Here is a 27,030-nt window from a genome sequence, read left to right on the forward strand (position 1 = left end):
CACTACCTGGAAAGTGCATTTTTCCAGTTTTTGACCATCAGGAACTGGAGGACTATTTTGCAGACTACTGCATGAAGTGTTTTGCAGAAGAACACTGGCTATGGTACGGTGTGTTTTAGCAATGAAACGTAGGTGCAACACAGGAGACCCTGCTGTAACACTTTGTGAGGACCGAAGACAGGTTAGTTTATGTTGGTTGGGAGCAGCAGCATGAATCCTGCTTAAAGGGGCAGAACTTGTGTACAACCCAACATACCCTTGTCCAAACTTCTCCATGAAGCTCCAAAAATCACTCCAGAGCAAACTATAGAGGAAACGTATACATGAAGTAAGCACGGATAACTAGACAGCTAGGGCTTTGTGTATCCTATTGGATGTGAGCTAATATTACAGTAAAGATACAGCCAAAATCACCTTTAAGTGTTCCAATCTTTCTTCACTGACTGGTTAAGAAAGCCGAGTTCCTTGCTTACATGGTCTGAATTATGGTCCCATGGCCAGACATCTAACTTTTAAGGTGGTGCAATGTCTGATGTGGACAATCTCAGTAAAGCCTCCAACAGAGCAAGACATGCACCACACTTAAGCCAATACCAGACATGTTGAGCGTCTTTTAAATATTAAAATTATTTTCAACTCACTTGTTCTTCCTGCTGGGGAACTCTGGGGAGCTGGGACTGGATGATCCATCAGACTTCAGGTCAAAGAAAGTTCCTGGATTGTCCAGCACCTTCTGTATCCTCTCTACAGTGTCTCTGCTGGGACAAAAAAGAAAGCAGCTTGTACCCCAGGGCCAGAGTTAACTGCTAACTATTCGAATGCTTCTTGCAAGCTACAATACAAAGCTGGATCTTTCCTATACACATGAAAGGGAAGGCCATGCAGTTGTGTTTAAAAGACCAGACTCCTTAGATGTGACCTGTTGAGGGCAATATATTAGAAACAACCAACTTTAAGCTCCTTTTGAATTGATATCAAAGCCAAATTAATTTCAGTATTCTCCTTTAATTCTTCAACTTTTTCCTCTACCTTCCCCATTTCATTGGCCCAAGAAGCTTTGGGATTGATTAGAGAGTTTATATATTTATTGCTTAAAGAAAAAGGATTCAGCAAATTTCCCTGTTTCAGGACGGTTACAATAGTTTCATTGCTTCTAGTACTTGTCAAGATACTTGTGAAGAAAGCTGTCTGTGTGAGTAACTGAATAGTGGGGGGTGTTTAATTAAAGATTGGAAAACTCAGGTTTTTGTTGGGGTTTTTTTTGTGGCTTCAGTGATGGGGTCCACAAAGTTCCTCCTCTGCTCTCTTGGTCAGTTGATCCTCACATCACTGTTCCTCATGCCCTCACTTGTGCTAATACAACTGTTTGTGAGACTGAAAATTATCCTGACAAAAAACCAATCCTAAATAACCCTGAAATTTCTATGACACATGAACAAGCAGGATGGACTGGGTCAGCTCTCTCATCAAAGCCTGCATATCATTAAACTATAGCTTCAGGGGGAAGTCACACATGATATGTTGAGCTCAGTGTTGCCAGAGAGAGCGAGCCTGCTCCAGCCTCCTCCACTCTTGCTGAGTGTATTTTCCATCAGTCCTGGTACCCATCAGACTTCTCCATGAGCCAGTTCATGGCAGAACCTGGCAGACAGCTAATCCAATGAAAGAAAGTTGATACTTTCTCTGGTAGATTAATGGACTGAATCAGTTCCATGAAGGGCCCACTACGCATTTGAGCCATCACAAGGAATGGGACAGGATTGGGTAGTTGAAAGAGACACTGGGAGAGGGATAGTATGACACCTGCTTTACAGCAGCAATGAACTATTAGACCAATCGCTAGTGAAACTGCTCCTTCAAGAATCACCCAAAAAGTCATTCACATAACACAAGATAAGGCCCACCGTTCCTCACATCCAAGATTACAAATAAGCAAGAGGAAAGCTAAGTAAACCCAACAGCTTACCAATTCCTTCCTAGCAAAGAGCAGAAAAAAAAAAAAAAAAAAAGAAAAAGAAAAGAAAGTCAGGGTTTTTCCTTGTTGTAGAAAACTTTTACAGGTCATTTAAGGGGATAATGAAGGATGTTGTACACAAAGTCATGGATTGATGGGCACAGCTGCATAAGGTACAAAACTACTTAAAGTAGCGAGGAGCTGTGGCTACTGTGTTGGCTTAAACTGTCACAGGGAAGTTATCTTAGAAGATTTTATTTTTCTCAAAGAAAGTTCTATACTATTTTTATTCAGATTAGGTCATAGGCACCTCATTAAGGTAAGGTCCAAGAAAATAACTGGAAAGAAGGGAAAATGTAGTAATTCTTCCTGCTGTGAAATCACTAGTTTCCACATTAAAGATGGCTTTTCCCCTTTTATGCTGAGTCTTTAAGCTGTTCCCTGGAATTCTTGCAACTGGGAAAACTGTGTATTAGATGCAGAGCAATCACGTGACTTTTGAGACTGTATAATCGTAAAAAGATATCTCAGCTCTAGCTGATTTATTGATGTAACTAAATAATCTCTAGTGACGAACAGACAACTTTTGAATGGTTACAATTCTGTCAAATATGCCAAATCACTCCTTAAACCTGTATCTTACCCCTTAGTTATAATTATTTCTCAAACTATCTAATTTAAACTCATTTTTTAAAGTTATCAGAAGTTTTGTCTACTTGTATTTTTTATCATGAAAACAAACAAACAATCAAGCACCCAATTCCGCCTTCCCAAGTAAAAGCCTTTCATCTGACTCTTATCTAAAAGTGGCAAATACAGAACAGGAGAACCAAGAGTCCTAGACCATAGTGCACAATGTTTAAGAGCAATCTTACCATGTTCCTCCACCCACCTCCTCCCTTCTTCCTCAAATATTGATTCTCCCCATTTCCAAATGTCCATTTTTATTTTGTTTTTGTCTTTTGTCCATTTCTCCATTAGCCGATAACCAGGCTTTTCTTCCCATTTCAATTTCAATTCTCATTCCTGTTGATTCCCTTTCTGTCCTTATATGTCCCTTTCCATCTCCCTTTTCTTATCTTTTCCTGTTTTTTTTCTCTCTTTGTCTCACCTTCCCATGGCTCATACCTCTTTTCCTCCTGTATGTTCTCAATGCCAATTGCACTACTCCGTCGCCCATGGAAGCGGCTGGCTCGAGTACGTGATGGGCTCCTACCAGGCAAGGCAAAAGACTAGAAAAAAGGAGAGTGTGACAGAAAAGGAGGGAGGGGAACAAGACAGGAAAAACTGGAGAACTGGAAGCATGGGAGAGGGAGTTTGCGATGTGGATCCAGATCCTCTCCTTTACTCTGCAATGCAATAGTAGGGCCCAGCTCCACCGGTGCAAGGAGTACTTTCTGTCAGTGAGGAAGAGAAGCTAGGGCTTACAAAGGTGATATGAGAAGGAGACGGAGAGATACAGAAACAAAGGCAAACAAGATAAACAGCCAGTACACAGAGAAAGCAGCTCAGGACGGGAGATATCCCCATATGAGGAGAGGAGAGGCAGAATTTAAAAGGTAGAGAAAACTAGAAGTTAAAGAAGAGAAGGAAGCAGCAAACTCAAGTCATTACTATTCTATGACTTTGTTGTGCTGACATAAAGAATGCATACAAAACTGTCACCAGGAAATTTCCACACTGAAAGGTAACTTCTTGGCTTACTCAGAGATGGTTTTTTGCAGTTTGCCTGTATTGACATCACTAGTGCAAAGACCATAATAAGCTGGATCCACTTTGGCCAAGGTAACCATATTTCCAGTATTAGAAACATGGATCCTTTTCTGGAACCATTTGTCACAGATTTATTATGGTCACACTGATCATGTATGTTTAATATCTCCTAGCAAATAAGAAAGGCTTTAATAGTGACTAAAAATATTCACTCTTTTTCTTACCCCAAACTTTATTAATTCTGCTGTTTGTTCCCAACATGGAAATTCTATTTACAGCAAAACAGTACATTGAATAAACATTGTGCACCTTTTTATATTACAGAAAAGAATGTGACTGGTGAAACTGAAGAAAATGGAACAAACCTAGTGTCCTTCTGTTCTCAGCTCTTGCCATACAATACCGTACCATTCTGGTCAAACCACAGTGCATACATTTTTTTAAGGTATGACTATGTACAAGATCTAATCCAGGATAGCAGAGATAGATGTCTGATGTAGAATCATGTTTGGGTTTCTTCTCCCAGTCTGCATCAATCTCAGCTTTAGTTTACAGATGAACTGTGGCTAGAGATAGGCACAGACAAAACAGGCTGCAACACACGCTGTCTCCACTTGTGAAAAGGGATGATACAACAGAAAAAGATTCACAGAAGGACAAGAGGACAAACTATTAGGGAAAGAGAAATAGAATGTACGAGTGGGCCAGGTTTCTTCTTACAGCCCACCCAAATACCTTACCGCAGCAATGGCCTTAGGGCCCTCGGCGACACTCTGGCTAAGGGCAAGGCCAGCTGTAGTTGGGCGGCTGGGCAGGGTGGCTGGCTGCTGCTTTCTCATGGATATTCCCATGGTATCCAGGCTCTGGCTGCGACCTCTGATCACCCGCTGAACAGAAGGGAGGCAGGGAAACAGACAAACACGGATACACATATAGACATGCACACGGTAGGGCAGCACGGAGAGCACCACAGGTTGGGTGGAAAGTTGTGACAGACCAACATCAGAACCAGAGAAATCCTAATTCCTAGAAGGCAGCATCTTAGATATTACCCATTTTTGGTCCTAGCCGATTCATGGAGCTCACTGCCAGGGAAGAACTTTTCCTCAAGTATACCCCTCCCTTGTCCTGTTGCAATGAATAGGGATTCCCTACCAGTATCCCAGCATACTGGATAAGACAGCATCATCTGGAGCAGTCCTAACCAGTACATGCTACAAAATACAAAATCAAACTCCTGTTCACGACTGCAAGGTTCAGTCTTGCATGAACTTGAGTGCTGGTTCCAAGGGGAAAGCAGCTATATAAAAATCTGCAGCATTTGAAAAAGCCATTTTCTGAGTTTACTTAGTCTTTTCCAGCCTTTTAAAAAGGTCATCTGTGCACATGACAAGCAAATCACAGCTAGAAGTCAGAAAAGGACATTTTGGGGTAATTAGTGTAAGACATGGCTGGGTATGAAATTCCTGGTTAGCAGCAAAGGCAGCGTAGACTGCATGTAAAAATACACCTCACCAAAGCACCCTAGCTCTGACCAAAGCTATGGATATAGTTACCAAACCTATATGTGAATGGATTAGTTTCACAGCCCTCAACAACTCTATCCAGCCCACTATACAAAGGGGCAGAGGTCATCTGAAGAAATGCTATTTATAATAAGTCTCTATGTCCAGGCAGATAACTCACTATACAAAAGAAGCAGTGAGGCACTTTGCACAGAAGTGGGAAAGGAGAAGTAGATAGGAAAGTGATACAAGACACTCTCAATATAATCAATTCAAAACTCAGTCTGACTTTTTGCACAAAAATTTTGCATTCTCATATTGCCTTCATCACTTTTAAAAGCAAGTTCTGTCACCTGATCCTGATCTATAAAAAACAAAACAAAAAAAAAACCAACCCCAAAAAAAAAAAAAAGAAAGGAAAATAAAGTGTCATCTACATTGAACAAAGGTAAATTAACTCTGGCTTTTAGAGAGTATGTAAAGCATGACAGTTTTTCTGGACAGTATACTCACAGGTACGTTAGAAACTCCCTTGCAGTGGCTCTTGCAACTCTTTCAGTTATAAAAAAAATTAATTGGAAGAGATCCTCTGTAGGAATGGAGAGCTGCTTGCTACTAGTTATTAAAATTTCTCTTGCAAACACTCACTCCTTTTCTTGTAATTCATAGATTGAAACCCCACTGGACATTAGATACCAGCAGGAAGCATCAAGAGTTTGGCTTCTCAGGGACAGTATGGACTTCCACCCTAGATCACACTGTAGCTCTGGAAGGGGGAAAATTTCTTTTATTGAGAGATGTGTAACTTAACTGTGTAAAGCACAATTAAGATGCTCTAAAGAAAGGCTGCCGGATGGAAAGACTTTTTTTCTGTCACACCCTAAGCATAGCTGATCAGCAGGGTCAATATTCCTCGGAGGAACACACAATGAACTTGAGAAAAGTGTGAGCAACTAGGTAAGGAATCAATCCACTATGGCTCACCTTGAAATTCTCGAGGAAGCCCCCACTGCCATTCTCTATCTTGTCATCCTCCCCTATGGGCAATCCCATCATACTGCGGCTGCGAAGCTGCAGCTCCTCAAAAAGGCTTTCCAAGAGGGCACTCCGGGTTCTTTCCTGCATCAACATTAGGAATGAAAACATAGCTATTATTGGGAGTGGAGGGGATTTCCCACCCCACCTTGTTTTTGCAATGTCTCACATCCTCCTTAAAAAAAATTATAATAAATTACCATGAAAATTAATTTAAATATTATGAAGTGGTTTTAGCTGTATAGTTATGGAATATATTACAGTAATATCCAGCCGTTTTAAACTCTTTCTAAAGCAAGTCGTAAAGGACATCAGTACTTCTTTACAGGTGATGGAACAGAGGCATGGACTGACTGAGGGCAGTTTTTTCTAGATCAAGCAAGCAGCGGAGTCCAGAACAGAATTTTGGTACCTTGAACTAAAATCAGGGGTATCAGTACACATCCTGTAGCAAAATACCAAGTTTCAGCTAATACAGAATTTCCTCCAGCAAAACGTAAGCACCATATTCCCATTCTTACTTGATGATTAGATCTTTACATTAGAATGTACCTGTTCATATTCTGTCACACCTGCTGTGAAATACAAAGTAAGCATCACATAGCTGAGTAAAATGACATTTCGTCTTCCTTTTTTAAGCAACACAAAACTAGAAGAAAGTAAAAAATTATATTGTATTTTCTTACTCTGGCATTAATATAATTTTATATTTTTTAATGAAAGCAACCAGGTAATAGACCCACCTCTAATTTAGCAAATTTCTCAGCTCGATAGCAGCTGTACTCAGCATTGATGAGCTTGGCCAGGAGGAATTCACGAAACTCTGCACTCTACAAGACAAGATGAAGACTAGACTGGAGATGAAAACAGGAACAAAAATGTCATATGAGAAAAGCTCTGCCTTACTACTCTTTAGACCTCCAAAGTCATCTAGGCAGATTGACGATACTGACTCAGAACGCAGGAGTGTGTACTATATCCCCCTAACACTGGACCAAAGAAACAAACCTTTCTAAATATGGCTGGATTTGGCAGAGGGGGTCCAAAGAAGGGGACATCATCTCGGGCTGTGACTGAAACCTGAAACAATATAAGGGGAAAAAAATAAGTATCATAACACAAGTGAGACTATAAAAGCCTTTAAAATACTGTGGTATATCTGATCCCTCCCCAATATTGAAGAGAGATCTAACATGCTGTCCTGTGCATCCATCTGTTTCTGTACTCAGTCAATGGTTATGCTGACTTATTTCCGAGAAATTCAGTCATCTAGATGTGCACGCAGTAAGAGCAACAAAATACAATTGAACCAATTGCTTTTTTTAAAAAAAAAAATATTTTAAATAATAACCAGTTTAGTTAGAACAAAAAAATAAGATGCTTCTATTCAGCCTGCAACATTTACCTCCACTAGAAGAACCTTTGTCAATACGGTTGTACTGACCTACATTTTTTGACAAAGAATCCTCAGTGGAGATACACTGCACACTGAGGGGAGCATCTCGGTGACACTGCCTTTCTGAGTCACATGTGGTAAGCATACATAAGTAGTTTCCCAGTAAGGGAGAAGGAAATCTGGTTTTTTTGTTGTTGTTGATTGTTTTTTAACATGCTCCTACCCGATATACCAATGCCAAAAAAAGTAACTGTAATGCAGCCAGTTTTTACATACTGTCAATTGGCTCTTCACAGCACTTACCTATAATTATATGCAGCTATCTTACCAGATACATACAGCACTTACATATATTTCACAGGGTTTTTTTTTTTCCTCATGTTTGAGATGGAACAATATTTGCCATTTCATGCAACAGGGAACAATATCAGAACAACTTGACAGCAACTGCCTCAAAATAACACTCCAGTGTAAATGTCACAGAGCCAGTGAGAGGCATGAGTTTAATGAGAGGAAGAAGGAAAGAAGCCCTCGATTTAATTCGGATTTCTCACATTGTAGGCCAGGTCCCCTAATTACAAGGCCTCCTCTCGCTCCCAGCAGATATCTACCGGTTAAAATCCTACTTTGCATTTTTATTTTCCAATTGCAAAAATCGATTCAAAGAAATAAATGCCATTAATATTCCAATTTAACCACTAGGCACTAAAGCTTAAGTAAATGGTATGAAGGATGGAAAAAAGTCTTCCCAAACTGCAGTCTTTCAGGTACTAGAATGCTCTCAAGGCAAAATGAGTTAAAAACACTTTGGAAAAGTCTTTACAGAGCACTCTGCTTTGGCTCTAGGGTCCTGAGTGGAACTATTTTTTTTTTCATGAAATGATGCAGCCAACCCTATCATACTGACAAAAACAACGCCATTGCAGACAGGCAAAGACAAAAACAACAGTAGGAAGAGACACGAGGAATGGCAAGCTTCCCCAGCTCTTTCTCTTGTCATTAAAAAATTCCAGTGAATTTCTGTGCCCTACAAAATAGAGTGAGAGGAGAACTGGAACCTCATGTTCCTGATCAACATGAGGCTATTGTGTCACTACAGAGCTGACTGCCCATAGCATAGGAAACAATGGAAGGTGGTTGTTCCATCCCCAGCACCCTCTGTGGTGAGAGGAGATGGGGATCCTGTCCTAATTTTGATATTCTTGGTGTTCTTTTAGACCTCCAAGGCATAAGGACTCATCATCACCGAATCAGAATTCCTACATAACATGAGACATAGCGCTTTGATTAAAATGTTTCTACAATGGAAAATCCATCGCAGAACGCAAGCTGCTATGTATTTCCTGCCCTCTCAGTGTGACTGAAATTGGAACATGAAGTTATATAGGCATCCATAAAGAGTCACGTGACAGAAACAGCTGTGTCCAAAGCCTGCAAATAGGGAATTCGCGTTCTAGCGGGGCTTCTTCATATTCTAGCCCAACTGGTGGGCCCTAACAGGTAGCACTCCCCTGCCAGATAGACATCAGTTTTGGAATCCCCCAAGGCACATGTAGCTGGTTTGGATTCCATAGATTAGGCCAACCAGCTAATGAGACCAATTGACCTGCAGTCTCAGGCAGTGCAAGGTCTCAGCGCTGTGCTCTGCAGCATGAGCAACGCAGACATGGCTGCCAGTTCAGTGAATGAGTTTTACCTGACATATAATGTAAACAAGACATCCCCCAAAATGGCATCAATTGCTCCTCGTGCTGTTTGATGTAAACAAAACTCTTTTTATCAAAATTCATCCTGCTTCAATTCCCAAGCCTTAAGCTTCAGAAATTTATCAGCTACTTTGAAAAACATACAAGTACATTCTAGTTTCATGTGTAGATACTTAACAAATTGATCAAATTATTCTTTGACCTTCTATTTGTTAGGTAGAGGCAGTAAGCAGTCCTGGACTCCTTTCAGTAAAATACTTGTGTTACAGAATTTTAATCATTCTCAGCCTCACCTCCTAGCCCAGGCAGCTTATCAATAACCTTATGAAATCTGAATACTCAACAAACATGAACACAGATAGCTAAACAGTACCAATCCCACCAAACAGAGAGGACTTCTGCAAAAGTATAGAATAGAGAACAACGCAGCAGGAAGGAGACTCCCGCTCAGAGAGCACAGAGTGCGTGCAGGGGAAGGAGAGCTGGTGGCAGCTACTGGATTTCTAGTTTTGCTGGTAATAGATCCAATTATTGCCTTTCACTGAAAACGTTGATCAAGTTTACTAACAGAGCAAGCAAAGCTTAGGATGACAGCTGGCTGAACCTGTACCTCCCCCAAAGGCCCAAGAACAGGTTTTCACTTCAAGGATCGATATCAGTAAATCAGTGCAGAGGAATCTACTGGCTCTGTTTACCTTGTAGAAAGTGTCCCCCGCGGTGCCAGGAGTGAGCTGAACTACTACATAAGCATGTAGGAAATTCGAAGCAATCATATCAGGGACAAAAGGTGTGCTTTCGTCCTGGAAGATGATGGCTACAATGTCATTCCCGATGTGACGCTTCCGCTGAAGCTGGAGAGGAAAAAAAAACAAATAAAGTGAGAAGGCAGGTGAAAAGGGGTAGAACCAGTGTGTCTAGCATCTCCAACCATTTGTTCAACCAAGCCCCTCATCGCTACTTTTACCATTACTCCAGCCATAATTCCCAACATTGCCTATTGTCTCTCTTCTGCGTATTCTCCCCTCTAACTAGCCCCTCATCAAATACCCCTCCCTCTTACCACACTGTTGAATTCCTTAGTTCTCCTTCCAGTACCTGCTGGGAATCTCCCTCTGTGAAGGGCAATTTTGTAGACACGTGAAACATGATCTCCTTGCCCCGGAAATTTGTATAGACCGACTCAGTGCCTGTTTGACCTCTAGTGACATCCAAACCTCCCCGGAACCTGAGCAAATCCATACCACAGCACAGGTCAGGCAGGGCAGAGATGAGAAAGTGGAGAGAAGAAAGAAGATATCAGTAACAGTAGCTTGGTATATCAATATTATCAAAGGTGATTTTTAAGAAATCAGTAATAAGGAAGGCACCAAATCTTCCCAAAACAAAGGCACTGACTGAAGCTGCACAATGTTTCTAAAAGCTGTGAAGCTAAACCATGCGTCCTCAAAGGAGCTACTTTCTTTGGCATTCTTGTGAGAAACACAATCCACATTTTTGAAGTACAGAAAGGACAGTGTACCCACAGAAAAAGACTAAAACAATACTGACCCCCACCATTGTGAAATAGACTTGTATTTGCAGTCAAATAAAATTATTCTATACTGACACTGTGGGTCAGATTGAGCTACCAGGAGACCTTTAAATGAAATACCAGCGGAGACCTAAACTCCTAGTAGAGCTGGTTCCTAGATAGGATGGCTAACAAAAGCATTCTGGGCTCCTCCACCTGCACTGGAATTCAGAGGACACTGCACTTCTCAGAAAGCAAGACTCTAACAGAGTCGCAGCCTCTGAACGTGTGGTGTTTCCTAACTCAATCGGGCTTTCCAACGGCGCTGGGTACGCACCCACGGAAATCTCGCAGCTGAATCTTGTCACCAAGAAAATCCAGGAACTCCAGGAAACCCAGACTCTCTTCTGTGTTACTGAAGACTTCTTCTTCGGTCGTCTTCAAAAGGAAAGGAGAAGTCAGAAGGAGCGCAAGCAGTACAAAGAACAGGCAGTAATTTCTATACACAGTTCAACCAGCTTTGAGGAGTTGCATAAATTTATCAACATAGGGCAAGCTTCTATCCTTTCTCTTTACAACATCTGTATTTTTCACAGGATAGTACAGACCTCGTTATTACATTTAAGCTAAGAGAACTGGCTCCTTATGTTTTGCCTCAAGTATCATGGGATCTGAGGGACCTTACCTGTCCAGGTTTCTGGTAGATGACCCCAAATTTGAAGTTATTGCTTATGACATGTTCATCAAACGCAACAATAAGCTGAGAAGCCTGAGGTAATGAAAATACAAGTTATCAGTTGGACGTAATTAGCCAGACCTTGATGGAAAAGGGACATACAGACATACAGACATATCAGGACATTATACCTTGGGGTAGAGGACAGGAAAGAAGCGTTCAACATTCACATCCTCACACAGTAGCTGTCGAGTGAGAGAGAGAGAAAGAGAAAGAGAGAGGGAAACAGAAATGTGATTATCATGTGCCCTAGCTTGCTGCGGGCATGAGAGCACGGTTTATAATTATCTGACAGGAGTCCCTTCAGGGAAAAAAATCTGAGCTAAAATTAGAAGTGAAAGAAGAGAAGCTAAATCAAAGTGTAAAAGGGAAGTATACAACAGTACTATTGGGGAATAGTAGAAAAAAAGGGAAATAGGAGGTGAGCGGTGAAAATAACTTGAAGAATGAGGCTGTAAGAATGAACAAGCAAACACGAGTCTTACCTTGGCCATCTGGACAGCATTGGGAAACTCACTCAGACAGGAAATGGGGATCAAGTCATGTTTGGTGCCAGTTCGAGTCCTGACACGAAACAAAAAAATGCATTAGAGCAAAAGCTGAAGGGAGACATAAACAACACTGGCTCTCGAAAGAAAGAGTAGCCATTCCTTCAGATTATCTTCTAAGCCTGGTACATAAAATCACGGGGGAAAGGGAGGTATTTACACTTATTATTGCTCATCACTTGTTGTGTGGAGCAGAGGAAGAAAACCAAGGATGCTTAAACTCTTGCTTGCTTGCATTCTTTTCTTGCTCGAAAAAATATTTTACTGTTCTCCCCCCTCGCTCCTTTCCCCCTTCCCTGCTTCCCCCCCCCCCCCCCCATTTTCTTTCACAGAAATCTAAGTGTTGAAATACAATTCATGGACACACTATTTAAGGAATTCATAAGATCATACAATGAGGGTTTGAAAGACTGTTAAAAGGTCTGTTAGAGACAGCCTAGGAAAGCAGATCTATGCAAAGTATAGGAGGTAGAAACTGGTGTAGCATTGTTCCAGAAAGCTGATGGGAGAAAATCTTCCTTTCTCTCTACATAAGAAATATCTTTCTAGGGGAGAAGAAATACTGGGCTGTCAGAGTCCTCTTCAAGCCATTATAAACAAGCTATTGAGCAAAAGGTGCAGCATATAATACAATATCTTAACAGAGGAATTACTACCCTTTTGTTCTTCACCAGTGTCTTCCATGTAGGAAGGTTTCTGGGCTCAGATAAACATTCCCTGGCACAGCTCACAAATAGGCCCTCTCTTTTTTCTCCCCAGATTATTGCTCCACCTGGTACTCTGAAGTGTTCTCCACATACAACAGAGGAAACTCACTAGTGATTCTCTTGTAGCTGACTCCTGTGCAATCAGTATTTTCCCCTCAGTCCTGGATGAGCCCTTGTCAGCAGCAACTGTACATCAGTTGCTTCCAGCAGCATACTGCTTACTGGAATTGCACCCAGCCCATAGTGTGGTAAAAAGCTTTTCTGCAACACGCTTCTCACCTGTTCAAGATCTATCTCTGTTCTTTGCCTAGTTCATTCAGCAGCTCTCTTAGGATAATGGCTCTCTGTGGAAGCCCTAAAGGTTATGGCACTTTGTAGGCTGTCCCAGGAAGCTAAGGAAAGTTCTAGCTCACCTTCAAGAGAGCCTTAGTCTCAGATACTGAGACACTGAGTCCAAAGACAGGCCTGGGCTAGGCTGCCCTCCATCAGGGAATCCATATTTTCCTAGAGAGTACTCACATGTCTCTAAGTAAGGAGAAAAACTTTCTTTTTGAGGGAAGAACAGATGTTTTTCACACAGGAACTATAAAGATGTGCCTGCAAACACCACTTCAGCTTCCTGAAGGAAACTGCTGAGAGAAACTCGGAGGCAAAGGCAAGAAAAGGAGGCTCAAAGGTTCCTTTGCAGTCTGCTCCAGGACAAAGACATGATTCACAACCATACCTATGCAGAGGACACTCAAGAGACACCGCACAGTAACATACACTTCAAAAACAGGCACCTCAGCAACAGGCGTAGGTTTTCCTGTTTCTCGATCTGTTCATACTTCACAGAAAGTACCAGGTAGCCCAAGGACATGTCACTGGAGTAGAAGTTCTGGTGCTCCTGAAAACAGGAAGCCAAAATGCATTATTCTCAACACGCTTCCCATAGAAGTTTACCAGATTTTTGGCATACAACCTGACACTCAACATTAGCTAATTTTTTCTTTAACTAGCAATGACATGCTTGAAGACATGCATATGCTGTCTCCCAGCCCCCTTGGTGGTCAATGCATAAGCATATTAAAGTTCATCCACTGCCAGTTCAGTTCCTCCTCAGCTGTCCATCATCACAAGGGCTCCTGAGAAGGAACAGGATGAGAACATTCAGCAATACATTTTGGAGAAATAAAGTTTCTTGTAAATAAATTTGTATCTTTCATGGACTTTCCCTCTATGCATTCAGACCCTGCATGACTAAGTAGTGGTCTCCAGCACATTCAACTGGATGCGGACATGGATTCTACACAAACAGTAATGGCAGCATCATTATACCAAATACCTCTAAGAACACTCACATCTCAGGGAGGATGCAGTCAGGGCTTCAAGTAACCACTTTACAGATGAAGACTGTTCTCAGCAGTGCCGCTAACACTGCTTGAGCTTTACTAGAGTGTGCCTCAAGCAGAGAGAATCCTTCAGTCAAACAATGAACCATAATGCAAACATTTTCACAGGCTCTAGATAGAAGTGGCTGTGGCCATACATTTCTCCTGGGTACGCAGCCACATTCCAATATCCTGGGTATATCAATATATATTTTTATATATTTTATATATATATAACCTCTAACCTCAAAAGGTTAAAGCCTTTTGACATAGGACATGAACAGAAACTTCTAGCACAATGAGAATACCGTATAGGTGAAATCACCCCGAAATGCTTAGATCGCTCCCATCTTCCTAGTGGAAAACTACTTTATGGCCAGTCTGAGAGCTGGCTGCTGCATAAACTCTGACCAAACAGAGAGCGGAGACTAAACTCATGCTTTCAGTGAACAGTCCTAAATTATTGTGTCTGAGGTATAAGCAGGACAGAGAGACCAATGAGAATGTCATGCAGGGGATCTGATTCTCTTTGGATTAGATTTGATTAGATTAATATCTTAATCTCTTGCTGCTAATGAGACCTTCTGTTGAAAGGGGCAGTAGTATATTCCAGTATTTAGCCTCCAACCCAGGAGAATATAGTGAGATTGCTATGGTACTTCTGAGCTAGCAATGATGGAAACTGGGATAAGACTCCTTCTCTGCAAAGCAAAATAATAATAAATAAAACAAAATTTAAAAAAAATCGTCTCAGCTACCCTATAGCAGGCAGAATTATCAGTGCCTTCTTATGCCTTGGGACCATGAAAATCAGGAGAAAGTCATACAGCAATCTGCTGACGGTGGCATCAGGAATGTGTCCAGAGAGATCTTCAGTGCAGAACAGTTAAGGCAAAAGAAAAAAAAGATATCAAGGCTTTCTTCTGATATCTTTTGTAGACAAATCTTGGGATTTTCCAAATCCCAGATGATGTACCTCAAGATATCCAGCTGGATTGCCCATTATGGTTCTGCAGGAAAAAGAAGCTTTGTCCACTCACTGAGAAGTCAGACGCACCCAGGAGATAAAATGGACGTACTTTAATGGCAAGTTTGATTCCCGAATTCCACTTGTCAACTGTTTCACAGAAAAGAGGTACCAACTGCTATCTTGCTTGTTGATATGTTTCCTAATGATAGTGTTGCCCATCACAAGCTTACTTGAAAGATATACTCAAAGTGCTCTGCATACATTTTAGCGCGTACAGATTCTGTTCTGATGTATACCACTGGTTTTATGCTGTTTGGTTGTAATGATCTCCTCAGCCTAAATGCAAAACGTTTGTCATGGTCAAATTAAATGGAGGAGAGAGATAAAACACCAATCCCCTGCAAATAATGAATGGGCTGCTCTACCAGCAGAACAGCAGTCATCTCAAATCAAAGACAGAGGCACTTGCAACCTGAGGAGACGGCCAGGGAGCAAGAAGTCAGTAACCAGAATTGCAAGACTCGGAGGGAGCATCATAGGAAGGACTGTATAATTGCATCCTTGTGCACAACACAAAAGTGTTATGCACTGGGACAGTAAGTTAAGTGCCCAGTTGTACAGTCAGAATGTGCACAATCTGGAATGTGTTCTGTGAAATGAATACTCCAGACACAATTAATTGATAAGGACTCAATGGGAGCAAAGTGTGTAATTTGATCAAAGAGAGCTGCTAGTCTGAGAGTTCCTTCCTCAGCCTTTTACCTAGAAAATACCGAAGGTTTGTTCTGTCCCTGGTGGATTGCAACCTCTCTCACCACACTGGTGAGATCGCCTTTTGCTGTGGAAAAAAATCTTAACAATTTTTTGTGTTAGTCATAGTTCTGACTCACTGTGAAATAAAGATATATCTATTGAAATACTCTGGTATCTATGTGGACGTAGGTATCTTGAAGTCAACAGACAAACTGATCCTCTCTGGAAAAAAAAAAAGGAATGACTAAGACTACAGTCACTACCCTGAACCTGTATGTGAAGATAAAGCTATTGAACTTATTTCAGTACTAGAGATATCGTTGTCCTCACTTCCTCTTTGAGACAGAAAAAAAAAAAACAACACCCATAACTGGATAGGATCTGCGATAAAGTTCCATAAAAAGTGTCAAAGAACTGACCGAGTTTGAGTGACCTAGTATATGCACACCCACAACACAGACATGCGCATTAAGTTTGTAATACCACATATACTCTAATCTCCCATCTTGCTTAAAGGACATTCCCTAAACCACTGGCTATGCCTCTCCCATCACACGATGCTTATGGACTCTTCTTCAGCTAAGCATTGTTCGCAGTTATTCAAAGCATGCAAGAGACCTTTCTTTACCTTTCTGAAATAACCTTCCCATGTTATCAGCAAGGAAAGGACCCAATCCACATAGCATCAAAATCACTGGTCTCTCTTAACTTTGAACTGAATGTGGAAAAGCTTTGAGCTCTCTCCTTACATAAGCCTTTAAGCTATGGGTAAAGTTTTCTACCCATGGGTGGAGTTTTCTATGACAAGAGTCCTGTTCACCTTGTTCTTTTCTGACACTGGCTTGCTCAAAAACTTGCATGTTTAATTGAAAATAGACAAACACTCATGTCAATTAAGATGAAGAATAAAACACTGGACACTGTAGAAAAGAACAAATAAGGCGAGAGGAGTTTTTCTGTAGTACTGAAGCACTGATGGTTGGGCATTTTGCAAATCTACAGAATCCAATGGTATGGGAATCCCTGGATCTAACTTGGAAGGAACAGTGATGATATGGCTCTGCTTGAGCAGGGGTATGGACGAGATGAGCTCCAGAGGTCCCTTTCAACCTCAAACATTCTGTGATTCTGTGATATCAGGTCAGCACTGACTCCTACAATCGGACTGAAAAAATCACATCCCAATTTGCCTCCTACCCTACCTGGCTCTGAAAACCTTCAGGCACAACCCTAAATTTACCATGACAGAAAAATAATTACAGTTGGCATACTGAAGACTTCCAGAATGTCACAGGGTAAATGTCCATTAACAGATTGTACAGCAGATCTGTCAGTCTAGAGAGGAAGCCTCCAGGAAGGGTATTTTACATGTCAATTATATTAATATCCATTTCTAGTGTTGCATACTACACAAGATCATTCAGACAAGTCCGCCTACTGCAGAACAGGTCCCCAGCACTGCTCAAAGCTCCACCTCTCCCTGGGTTTGAACTTATTAAGCAGTTGCAGAGGGAAACCACTGAATAAGATGCAGCATGAGTATACCTGTCAAGCTTTCTTATCTCCTTATGCCATGAACTGAATCTCAGAAAAGATCATGGGTTTGTTCTCACTTGTTCTTGATGGATAATATCATTCTGAGATCCAGCCTGGAAATAATCAATCCCCTGAACAGGCCAACCCAGACAGACCTTAATAGCCAGCTAACATTGACTTAATGAGGCCAAGTTCTGTCTCCTTGTCTGTCAAACTGCAATTTTTGAAGTCAGGCAACACTTAGCACCAAACTTAATTAAATCGGACAACTATCAAACACATTGTCCAGTTTCTTCATACACATTCTGTAGTGACCATACTTGCTACTTATTGACAATGAGGAAAATGGACCATTTTTCCTGAGGGGTTTGCACCGTCAGTGCTGAAGTTCCCTCCAAAAATAATACCGTCTCCATGTCCAGTATTATTACACTTTTTTCCCCTTGTCATCCCAAGGTTGGCATCTGTCCAGGAGCCTCAAAAAAGCTTCTTAACCAAACATAAGCATTTCCTGTGCAAAAATTTCTCTTCTATTAATGCACAGGATGATGCACGTATCACAACAGGACAGGATCGACCTAACACACTATTAGTCATACAGTAGTATATACCTTATTTACATTAGTTCAAGGCATCATGAGGAATTGAAATGGAGTGGCTGTGCAGTTATTTCTAAATCCATAAGGAAAAGCCTGAGATGCATTTCAGCCTTGAGGCTGGGTGGGCTGAGAAGGCTCTGAAGGTGATCACCCTTACCTTCCCCAGAAAATGTTTGCGGTACAGCTTGGCTGTAGGGTCACTCTCCAGTTTCACTTTACCACTCCAGGGAAAGGGTACATCAGACAGAGTTGGACTCAAGTTGGAAAGGTTGTGGCTGGTCCCTTCAATCCAGTAGCCTCCAAACTGGGGTAAGATAATGAGAGGATATGGCCATCCTTTCTGTAACACCTATTCAGAAGGGCACAGGAACATGAAAGCTGAAAGGCCAATAAGTTGAAAGGCCAATAAAGTCCAAGGAAAAACAGAGGAGACCAGTACTAACCTCATGGATGCTGGGGTAAGGAATATACTCCTCTTCTGTCTGAAATCAGAGAAGACCATTAGCAAAAACACTTGATATCGTTTAAAGTGTTATGCTCTCATGGTCACACAATCTGTGCCCTTAGCTTCCATTCTGCCCCCATCCATCTTTTTGAGTTTTACTTTAGAATTTAAGGTGAGACTCCATTTCCCATGCCTCAGTATTATAATATAGAACTTCAAGAACAATAAATTTAGGGCTCAGATTTCACCCACTTTCCTCCTTGAAACTACACAGAATACAGGGATGCAAAATGACAAGGTAGTCAAACTATAGGCAAATCGGATGAGGTTAGGAGTGGAAGTCTCTCTCCTTTCCTTCCATGCAATGTTAGACAGCTGCAGACAGAGATGACAGTAGGGATGGTAGAAAGAGTACTGTATTTACAGTGAAATCAAGGTTGTGTCATTTCCATAGCTAGACCTGTGGTACACAACTGAGGAGTGCTGAGGCATGATTGCAAGAACAGGAGGACTATCTGAGCCATTTTATGCCAGTTGGATGCCCCTTCCATCACCACAAAGAGCACTGACCATCTGTCAGAATTGAGCTATATCGATTCTCTATGTGGTTTGGGTTTTGCTGGGTTTTGGTTTTTTTTTGTGGGTTTTTTTTTAAGGTCATATCAAGATTCAATTCAAAGTCAAGGTTGATTTTAAGGTTACTATGTCTGAGCTAAGACTGAAAGAACAGAGAGGAAGAGTTGAGAATCTAGAGATGGGAACCTGTTCTTATTGGCCCAATATTGAGGGAAACAGACCAGCTTTCTAGTAGCATCTATGAGTTCTCAAGCAGACTACTGAAATAAATGCAATATGATTTCATAAATATTATTATAGCTCTTACATTGAATAAAATTTAAGAAATTCTTTAGTCAAAACTAAGATTGTTAATAATATTAAACGCTTATTGGAACCACTTAAATTTGAAAAAGGGAATTATTGATTCTGTTTCAGCTACATAGTTTCACTCTCTCATGCAGCAACTTAATAAATAGACAAATAATTGTGTTCTTGGGTTGTTTGTAGGCTCCCTGTTCACTCCAAGATGAAAAGACACTGCAAACCATGTCAGCTATTATCTGCCATTCTCAGCAATCTAGGAGGCAACAATGACTTGGCCTGACCTTGAGAGGAGCTGGAAGGGAACATCTTTGTTCGTCCAGACGACTCCCCTGGAAACAGAAAGTCACAGATGGTGAATCCTATGTTTCAGTGTGTCTGTTTCACTTACCCTCTGTGTCCTTCTCCATATCCCCAAAATTTATATTTTGGCTCTCTCTGCAATCTTCTATTTTATGCAAGTTTGGAATAAACAGAAGGAGTAAAGCTAGAACTTGGCCAGTCCCCTAGTTTGGCATTAAAACTGAAAAGCCCCACCCCCCTTCCTCCCACCTTACATCTTTTAAAAACCAGAAAGCTGGCAGAAATCAAACGCAATCTCGCAAACCGATTTTCTTATTTAATTCTCCAATCTCTTCTAGCTACTTTACTTCCTACCCCAAGCAATAAAAAAAAAAAAAAAAAAGGATGAGGTAAAGACAGAAAGCAAAATAACAGTATTTCAGAACATTCACTCCTGTTCTACTCTTCCCTCTCCCTTGAAGATACTGTCAGGCAAAGCACTGAGAACCTCAGAGCAGGGTTAAGAGAAGCAACAAACACTTTTTAGGATTAGGGCTAGGCAAGAAGTCTTTTAAGCAGCTTATGTGCCTTGCTTCCATCCACATAATGGAAAAAATCTCTCCTGGAGGTAGGGGAGAAAATCAGAGCTGCTCTCCATCCATCCGTCTGACTTGTGCAACAGACTCCTGTAGGCAGCAAGGAGCCACATAGTGAAGCCCTGCACATCTGCTTTCCTAGGCACTGTTACCATGAGGTGAGTTGGAATGGCAGGGCAAAAGACTACCGGATGCCTAATTTCTTCCTGAATCAGCAGCTGGCATCCAGACTTGATTTTCTTTATTAAGGTTGTTCCATCCTCTGCCTTCTCACCATGGCAAGACTAGTTCACCTCCACCGCATTTATGTGGCGGAAGCACACAGGAATAGGAAAATCTTAGTGAGGACTGCCCCAACACGAACTGAACAGAGGCCCAGAACAAAAGAAGCCAAAAAGATATTGGGGCCAAGAGGCTCCCATAAAATGTTGGTCATAGTCCAAGTGGGCATCAATACAGACAGAAGAGTAAGAGACAAAATTTGCATTGTCAGATAGGAAGCTGAAGACCAGGATTTAAGTTGTAGCGTTCTCTTATACACAATACGAGTATTCAACTACTGCCAACTAAATCTTGTAATTTTCATGATGCTGAGACTACATTTTTATACACCATCAGTGACTGCTTAATGGAGTGGCTAATCAGGGATTCCAGACACGATAAGCAGCTCTCGACTTTGTTCTGAAAATAAGCAGGATCTGATTTATAACAGCTGTGGCCATGCAATTATTCTGCAGTGGAACTAGCTTGTAAACTAGTATCTGGTAGAAATACACACATCTGAGTGTAAAAGACTGAAGAGCGAAAGTTAGGGGCCAATGATCCAGCCACATGGGGTAAAAAAACTGCTAGTGTAGCAACAACATTAACATTGGGCAATAGCAACATTAGATCAAGGATTAATAGCAATCAGGATGCTTCTTGTGGGAGCAACAAAAGACGATGAATAAATAAGAAAGAAAAAAAAAAAAGACATCCGTTACACATAAAAACAAGGCTATAGAAAAATGAGAATGCTAAAGAACCTAAAAATGAGCCATAAAAAAAGCTAAACCTTCCTGAAATTATGAGGATTCAGACCTTGAGCTCACAACAAATGTGTAACACCTTCAAAAAATTCTTAGAAACACCAGAAGTAAACCAGTATGGCTAGACTCCAGGGTAAGGTAGACTAGTTGTAGATGCATGAGGGTATTCTTCATAAGCCTGAAGTTGAATTCAAATACAAAAAATAGCAATAACAACAAACATTAGTTGGCTAAATACAGAAACACAACAAGTGGGGAACAATCTGCAGATAACATTACAACAGCAAAAAAAAAAAATACTTTCCTTAACTATATTAGGAGAAAGAAGCTTGCCAAAATGTCTATGGGGTGACACAGGATCAGACCATAAAAGCTGAGCCTAGAGAGAGTTACCCACTCCCCCCCAAATTTTTTATTTTTTTTTTTTACATATTTTATTCGTATTTTCAACAGAGGAGGCTGAAGAAATACCAGCTTAGAACTATTTTTCGTAGAAGAAGATCTGTTTCAAATTGCAATGTCAGCACTGACAAAATGACCTGGTAGGTCATGAAATTAAGATGGAACAGAGGATGGCAGGTGACCTTTCCCTTTTCCACAGGTAGTAATAACCATTTTGCATTTGGGGAACTCATAAAGCTGAGAAAGTGGAGTGCACAAAATATAAGTGCAATGGATGTTTTGTTGATGGGATCTGGAGTTTTGCTTGTCAACCCAGTGTGCTGAGGTTCATCAGGAAGGCTAGGTCCTGAAACGCGGGTCTCAGGAACAGTTCACTGGGGCAAGAAAGTCCAACGCTCTATCAAAATAGGATTGGGACAGAAGAGACATGCAGGTACAGAGCAGCCCCAGCCTCCTGGAACAAACTACAGAAAGTACCAGGACAAACTTGCTATGCACAAGGGGATTTCTGCACACAGAAATGGAGGTTGGGAAACTGCAGTTTCGTAAGACCTTTCTCCCCTCTCCCTCTGCATTTTTGGCAGATCTGATAACTGCAAAAGTTTCCAGTTTCAAAGGAGGTCCTGGTAGAAGACCAGTATCTCAGAGAGGCCTGAGGGAAAACTTCCTGGGCTGCTGTAAAGGAGCTGCTGTTTGTATGGGAGCCTTACAGAGAGCAGAGGAATGCGCCAGCACATTCCATGACTCTGCACGGTTAAAGAAGCTCCTAGCAGCCTGGGAGAAGAAGATGTAGGCCTAACTCTAACAAACTCTCCTCTAGATTGAAGCTTAAGATGCTGGCAAAGATCTAATGCAGCCCTGGGCCACATAGTCCAAAGCTATATTTTAAAGGGGAACCAGGACTGCAGGGAACTTACAGCCTAAGTCGTTGAAGTGTCAAAGCATGGGCAGAACAACTGGTTGACGATCACCATCATCCCTCAAAAGGGAGAGGCATAAACTACAGCAGTCTCAGTCATCTGTTGAGACCCCTGTCTATTTTGGTCCAGTTTGGCTTGCAGCGCTGCCTTTAAGGAAAGACTTTCCCTCGCTGTCTTCCCGAGTCACTTACTGGAGACAGCATCGGTCTGGGAATTTGATATTCCTAGGGTCTTGTACAGGGAAAACACCTGGCCTGAGCAGGACGAAAGAACAGACAGCAGAAGAAAAAGCCTTCCAGACCCACAGTTGGGTCCAAAATGGCATAGCATTGCTATGATAACACATGTTTTTTTATGGGGAAAGAGCAGTGCCTTGAGGGGACTAGTTCAAAACAGACAACTTGGATATAAAAGGGGACACAGGAAGAAAACCACAAAGGTAGTTGTGAGAAAATAAGACTGAAGGCTATGTTGAACCAGTTCAAATGCAGAATAGAGGTAGTACATCACACCATAAAACACAAAAGCGGGTAAGTGAAGAGGGGTTGGATTTGCAAGTATGTGAAGACCTAAAACACCTGAGTTTATTGGCTGAAATAAGATTTGCTTGCTTTTCAACTGCTTGCACTGCAGAGCAATCTAGAAAAATGTACTCCTAAGTGTCCTTAACAAAGTATTTACTGTGACTTCATTACATCTGTATGCATAGAACAATGTGGCCATTAGCCCGTTTACTTCAAGTAATGATTATTAAGATTAAAAAACAAATCAAAAAGGCAAACTTCACTCCTAGACCTTGGGGACAGGTTTCAGTTTAAAAAGAGAGCACAACTTTACTTGTTAATTCATCACACATAATGAAATGTCTATGTTAATTTTTAGTCAAATAGTTACACTCCAACCCAACTGTTAAAGTACTCAAAAACTAATTCTATCCTGTGGCTTTGTTGTTGTTATTTTACAGGAGAAACGTACAAGTCTCCTATTTTGCCTTTTATCACTTGATTGCTAATGAAAATCCCAAATTTAATTTTCAAGAATAATTCACTGTATCTAAAGGATAGACAGAGTCAAATGGAAGGAAAGGGAAAGCAAATGCAAACAAACAAAAGAGTAAATAAAGAATTAGTAAAACTATAAAGAGAGATCAAAACGAACAATATAAAGAAATATTGGGGGGGGTTCTTTTGGAAAACACTGCCCTTTCCTTCTTTCAAAAAATTGCTGTCATACTTAAATATCAGCTATTAATTCTCCTAGTGCAATTCAGGTGACAAAACAAGCTAAATTAAAGAAAAATATCGTGCCACTATCAGTCTTAACAGTGGCAGCTAAGTAACCAATATAGAGGCCAAATTAGGTGGTCTGCATGTTGAAAATTCTCATCAGCTCCCTCTGTTATATCTCTAACTAATATCTCTAACTAATATCTCACCAAATCCAGTGAGAGACAGTTTTTATATGGTAAACTGGGAGCTGAGAAACACTAAGAATCTTAAGCAACACAGTCTTCCAGCAACAGACATCTGCTAGTGACTCTTCCTTATTTCAGAAAGGTTCCAGATTTCAAAAGGCCTGGAAAGGATTGTCATACCTTTCAACACGTGCTTGAATTGAACGAGACGCTCTGCACGCTCAAGCTTACTTTCTAGCACAGAGTTAAATGAGCCAGGCACACTCACACAGCCTGTTATTCTAAAGCCCTGAGCATATATCCCAAACATAATTTGGGTGTCAGTACAGGGATTTCAAGGTCAGTGTCTGTCTACACATGACTATATAGAATATATACCTTCAGCCCCTCTTTACCTCATTTCTCCCTTCAGGTCTGCCAAACAGTACTTCAGCCTCATAATGTCGTTATCAGCATTTTGCTGCTACCTTCTACCCCCTCACCTTTATAGTCCCAGCAAAGTCTTGCTTTTCCCTCATATACATAATTCAAACACCCAAATTCCAGAAAAGAAGTTAATTGTTTCCTAAAAGTTAAATTCCTGCACATAGTAAAAGGCAGACATTACATGCCATGTTATGTGTTATGTTAGATCAAAGTTAACCACAGCATTTTAAAGAAGGTGGACCAGTCAGAGAAAATATTGGTAGTCTGTAAGGATTCTCTGAGAACAGAGCATCTGAAAATTTTGGTTTTGAAGATTTTGATGTTATATATATAGCATATATTACTACCTCTTTATTTCATAAGGCAGGGTTGTTTTTTTCCCCTTTTACTCTATTTTAAGTTTATAATGTAATCTATGCAACTAAATGCATGCATTTCCATAAAAGAATTAAGCCAGAGTCATTCTTTCTTGTGCAACTTAAAGACAGGGCCTACAGTAGTTATTTATTAAACTGTTTGACCTTGCTAAATGCAAATACCTTAATGCAACTTTGATTTTCTCTCAGAATCAGACTTGTGCAAAGAACAGAGAGAATGATAATAATTTGTGTCTATTCCTTCCATCACGCTGGTTGGAAAAATGAAAACAGGAAAATGCTTTTGAAACTCCATTTAAAAGTAGGTATAGGAGCTTGGGCCTAGAAGAGCTTAATATTCTGCAAGCCCAAATTAAAGAGTATTGGGAGTGGAGTGACAACACAAATAGCAGCTGATTATTTGTTTGGCTATGAAAAATCAAGAGATCCCAAAGTTTGTCAGAAAAACTTCTTACCTGCATTTTTTCAATCATCTCAAACAAGTCCACAGTCTGTGAAAAGGAAAAGACAAAAGGGAAAAGAATTTAACGTTTGCAGAAGCTAACATTATCTTTTGTGGTACCCAGATATTGAAGGACACAACACCTCCTTCCATGTTTTGGCACAGAAACTACTTGCTCACTGAAGACAAGATGGAATTGTTCTTCCTTCTGGGGCCCCAAACATAAGAAGGACATGAACCTGTTGAATGGAGTCCAAAGGAGGGCCACGAAGATGATCGGGGGGATGGAGCACCTCCCCTATGAAGATAGCCTGAGGGGGTTGGGGTTGTTCAGCCTGTAGAAGAGAAGGCTCCGGGGAGACCTTATAGCAGCCTTCCAGCTGAAGGGAGCCTACAGGAGAGATGGGGAGGAACTCTTTGTCAGGAAGTGTAGTGACAGGACAAGGGGTAAAGGTTTTAAATTGGAAGAGGGGAGATTTAGATTAGATATCAGGAAGAAATTCTTTACTGTGAGGGTGGTGAGACACTGGAACAGGTTGCCCAGAGAAGCTGTGGCTGCCCCATCCCTGGAAGTGTTTAAGGCCAGGCTGGATGGGGCTTTGAGCAGCCTGGTCTAGTGGGAGGTGTCCCTGCCCACGGCCGAGGGGTTGGAACTAGATGATCTTTAAGGTCCACTCCAACCCAAACCATTCTATGATTCTATGATTCCTTAACTGATAGCATGGACAATACAAATGGCCAAATTGTCTTCAGCTTGTGTTGCAAAAGCTTCACCTGGAACCTGATCGGGCAGGTATCAGGAATTCCCCTCTTCCGGCGAGTCAGACTACTGGCTTGAATAGCATAAGAAATGATTAAATGAACAAGTTTAGGATTCTCACAGAAGTCGGTAACTATAGCTATAACACACGCATGCACACAAGCTTGCTTTCAGTCATTTCTTCTGCTCAGTGGATCAAGGCACATTCCAACCCTGAGCCAGAGGAATGTGGACCACCTTTACCTTGTTGGGGACAGCAGGAGCGAGAGCACATGGAAAGCCTTGGGTGGGAGAGTTTATAACATCACTGAAGCAGCGCACCCCCTCCTCAGACCTGCTGTAAGAGACAGAGGCAGAAAGGGAAAAAAAAAAAAAAAGGAAAAGAAAAACTTTCATTTTTGGAGAACTCAAGATACCAGTGCTCGCCTGCAGTGCCTCCTTTGCCTTCTGCTTACTCCTCCTCTCCCCAGATCATTTCTTGCCTATGAGGAAGTTGTCATTCCCTGTGAGATTCCTTGATCTGTCTTAACTTACCACTTGCCACCTGAAACATCTTGGGTATAACACCAAAAGTCTTCTGGCCCCCGCTGCTCTGTCTCTGTTCACACACACTATTTGCCTCACAATTGTCACGTAAGAGCTGAACAACCTTTTTTGCCAAGTTCCTCCTCTATCATAGATTTGCAGCAGAACAAAGGTCTCGCAGAAAGCTTTGGGATCAGATCTCAAAACTGAACCATATCAAGAGCTGAAAGTTCAGAAATATCGCTGAAATCAGCACCTAAAGGATAACCCCAATTGCCACAGCCTGGGTGTTAGTCTCGAAGACAAGAGATGGTGCCAGAACAGAAATTATACACTCTGCAGGAGAGACGCAAGCATGGTTCTATGTTACCACTGCTGGTAAAGCCAGTGTGCACATTAGATGGGCTTTTGTCTGCACATTTTCTATTGAAAATATATTATTATTTTGGCCCCTGCTGGAGCAGCGATGTATACAAATAGCAGCAGCAGTCATTTG

The 27,030-nt window shown here is 41.3% G+C and overlaps 1 protein-coding gene across 1 annotated transcript; it reads right to left on the bottom strand.

Moving 5' to 3' along the window:
- Nucleotides 1-637: 637 nt before the first annotated feature.
- LOC141464323 (rap1 GTPase-activating protein 1-like) lies at nt 638-25,280 on the bottom strand. The gene is made up of 17 exons (XM_074147154.1): nt 25,263-25,280; nt 19,647-19,694; nt 18,482-18,520; nt 18,196-18,387; nt 13,593-13,696; nt 12,041-12,119; nt 11,687-11,740; nt 11,505-11,588; nt 11,157-11,257; nt 10,405-10,534; nt 10,005-10,160; nt 7,216-7,287; nt 6,951-7,037; nt 6,157-6,291; nt 4,408-4,554; nt 3,083-3,186; nt 638-758 (listed from the first exon to the last, which is right to left on the bottom strand). Exons 1-17 carry the CDS (start codon nt 25,278-25,280, stop codon nt 638-640), a joined length of 1,671 nt encoding a protein of 556 aa, XP_074003255.1.
- Between the last annotated feature and the right edge of the window lie 1,750 nt (nt 25,281-27,030).

Source organism: Numenius arquata, chromosome 1 (genome assembly GCF_964106895.1).
Source record: "Numenius arquata chromosome 1, bNumArq3.hap1.1, whole genome shotgun sequence".
In the NCBI taxonomy this organism is placed as follows: Eukaryota; Metazoa; Chordata; class Aves; order Charadriiformes; family Scolopacidae; genus Numenius; species Numenius arquata.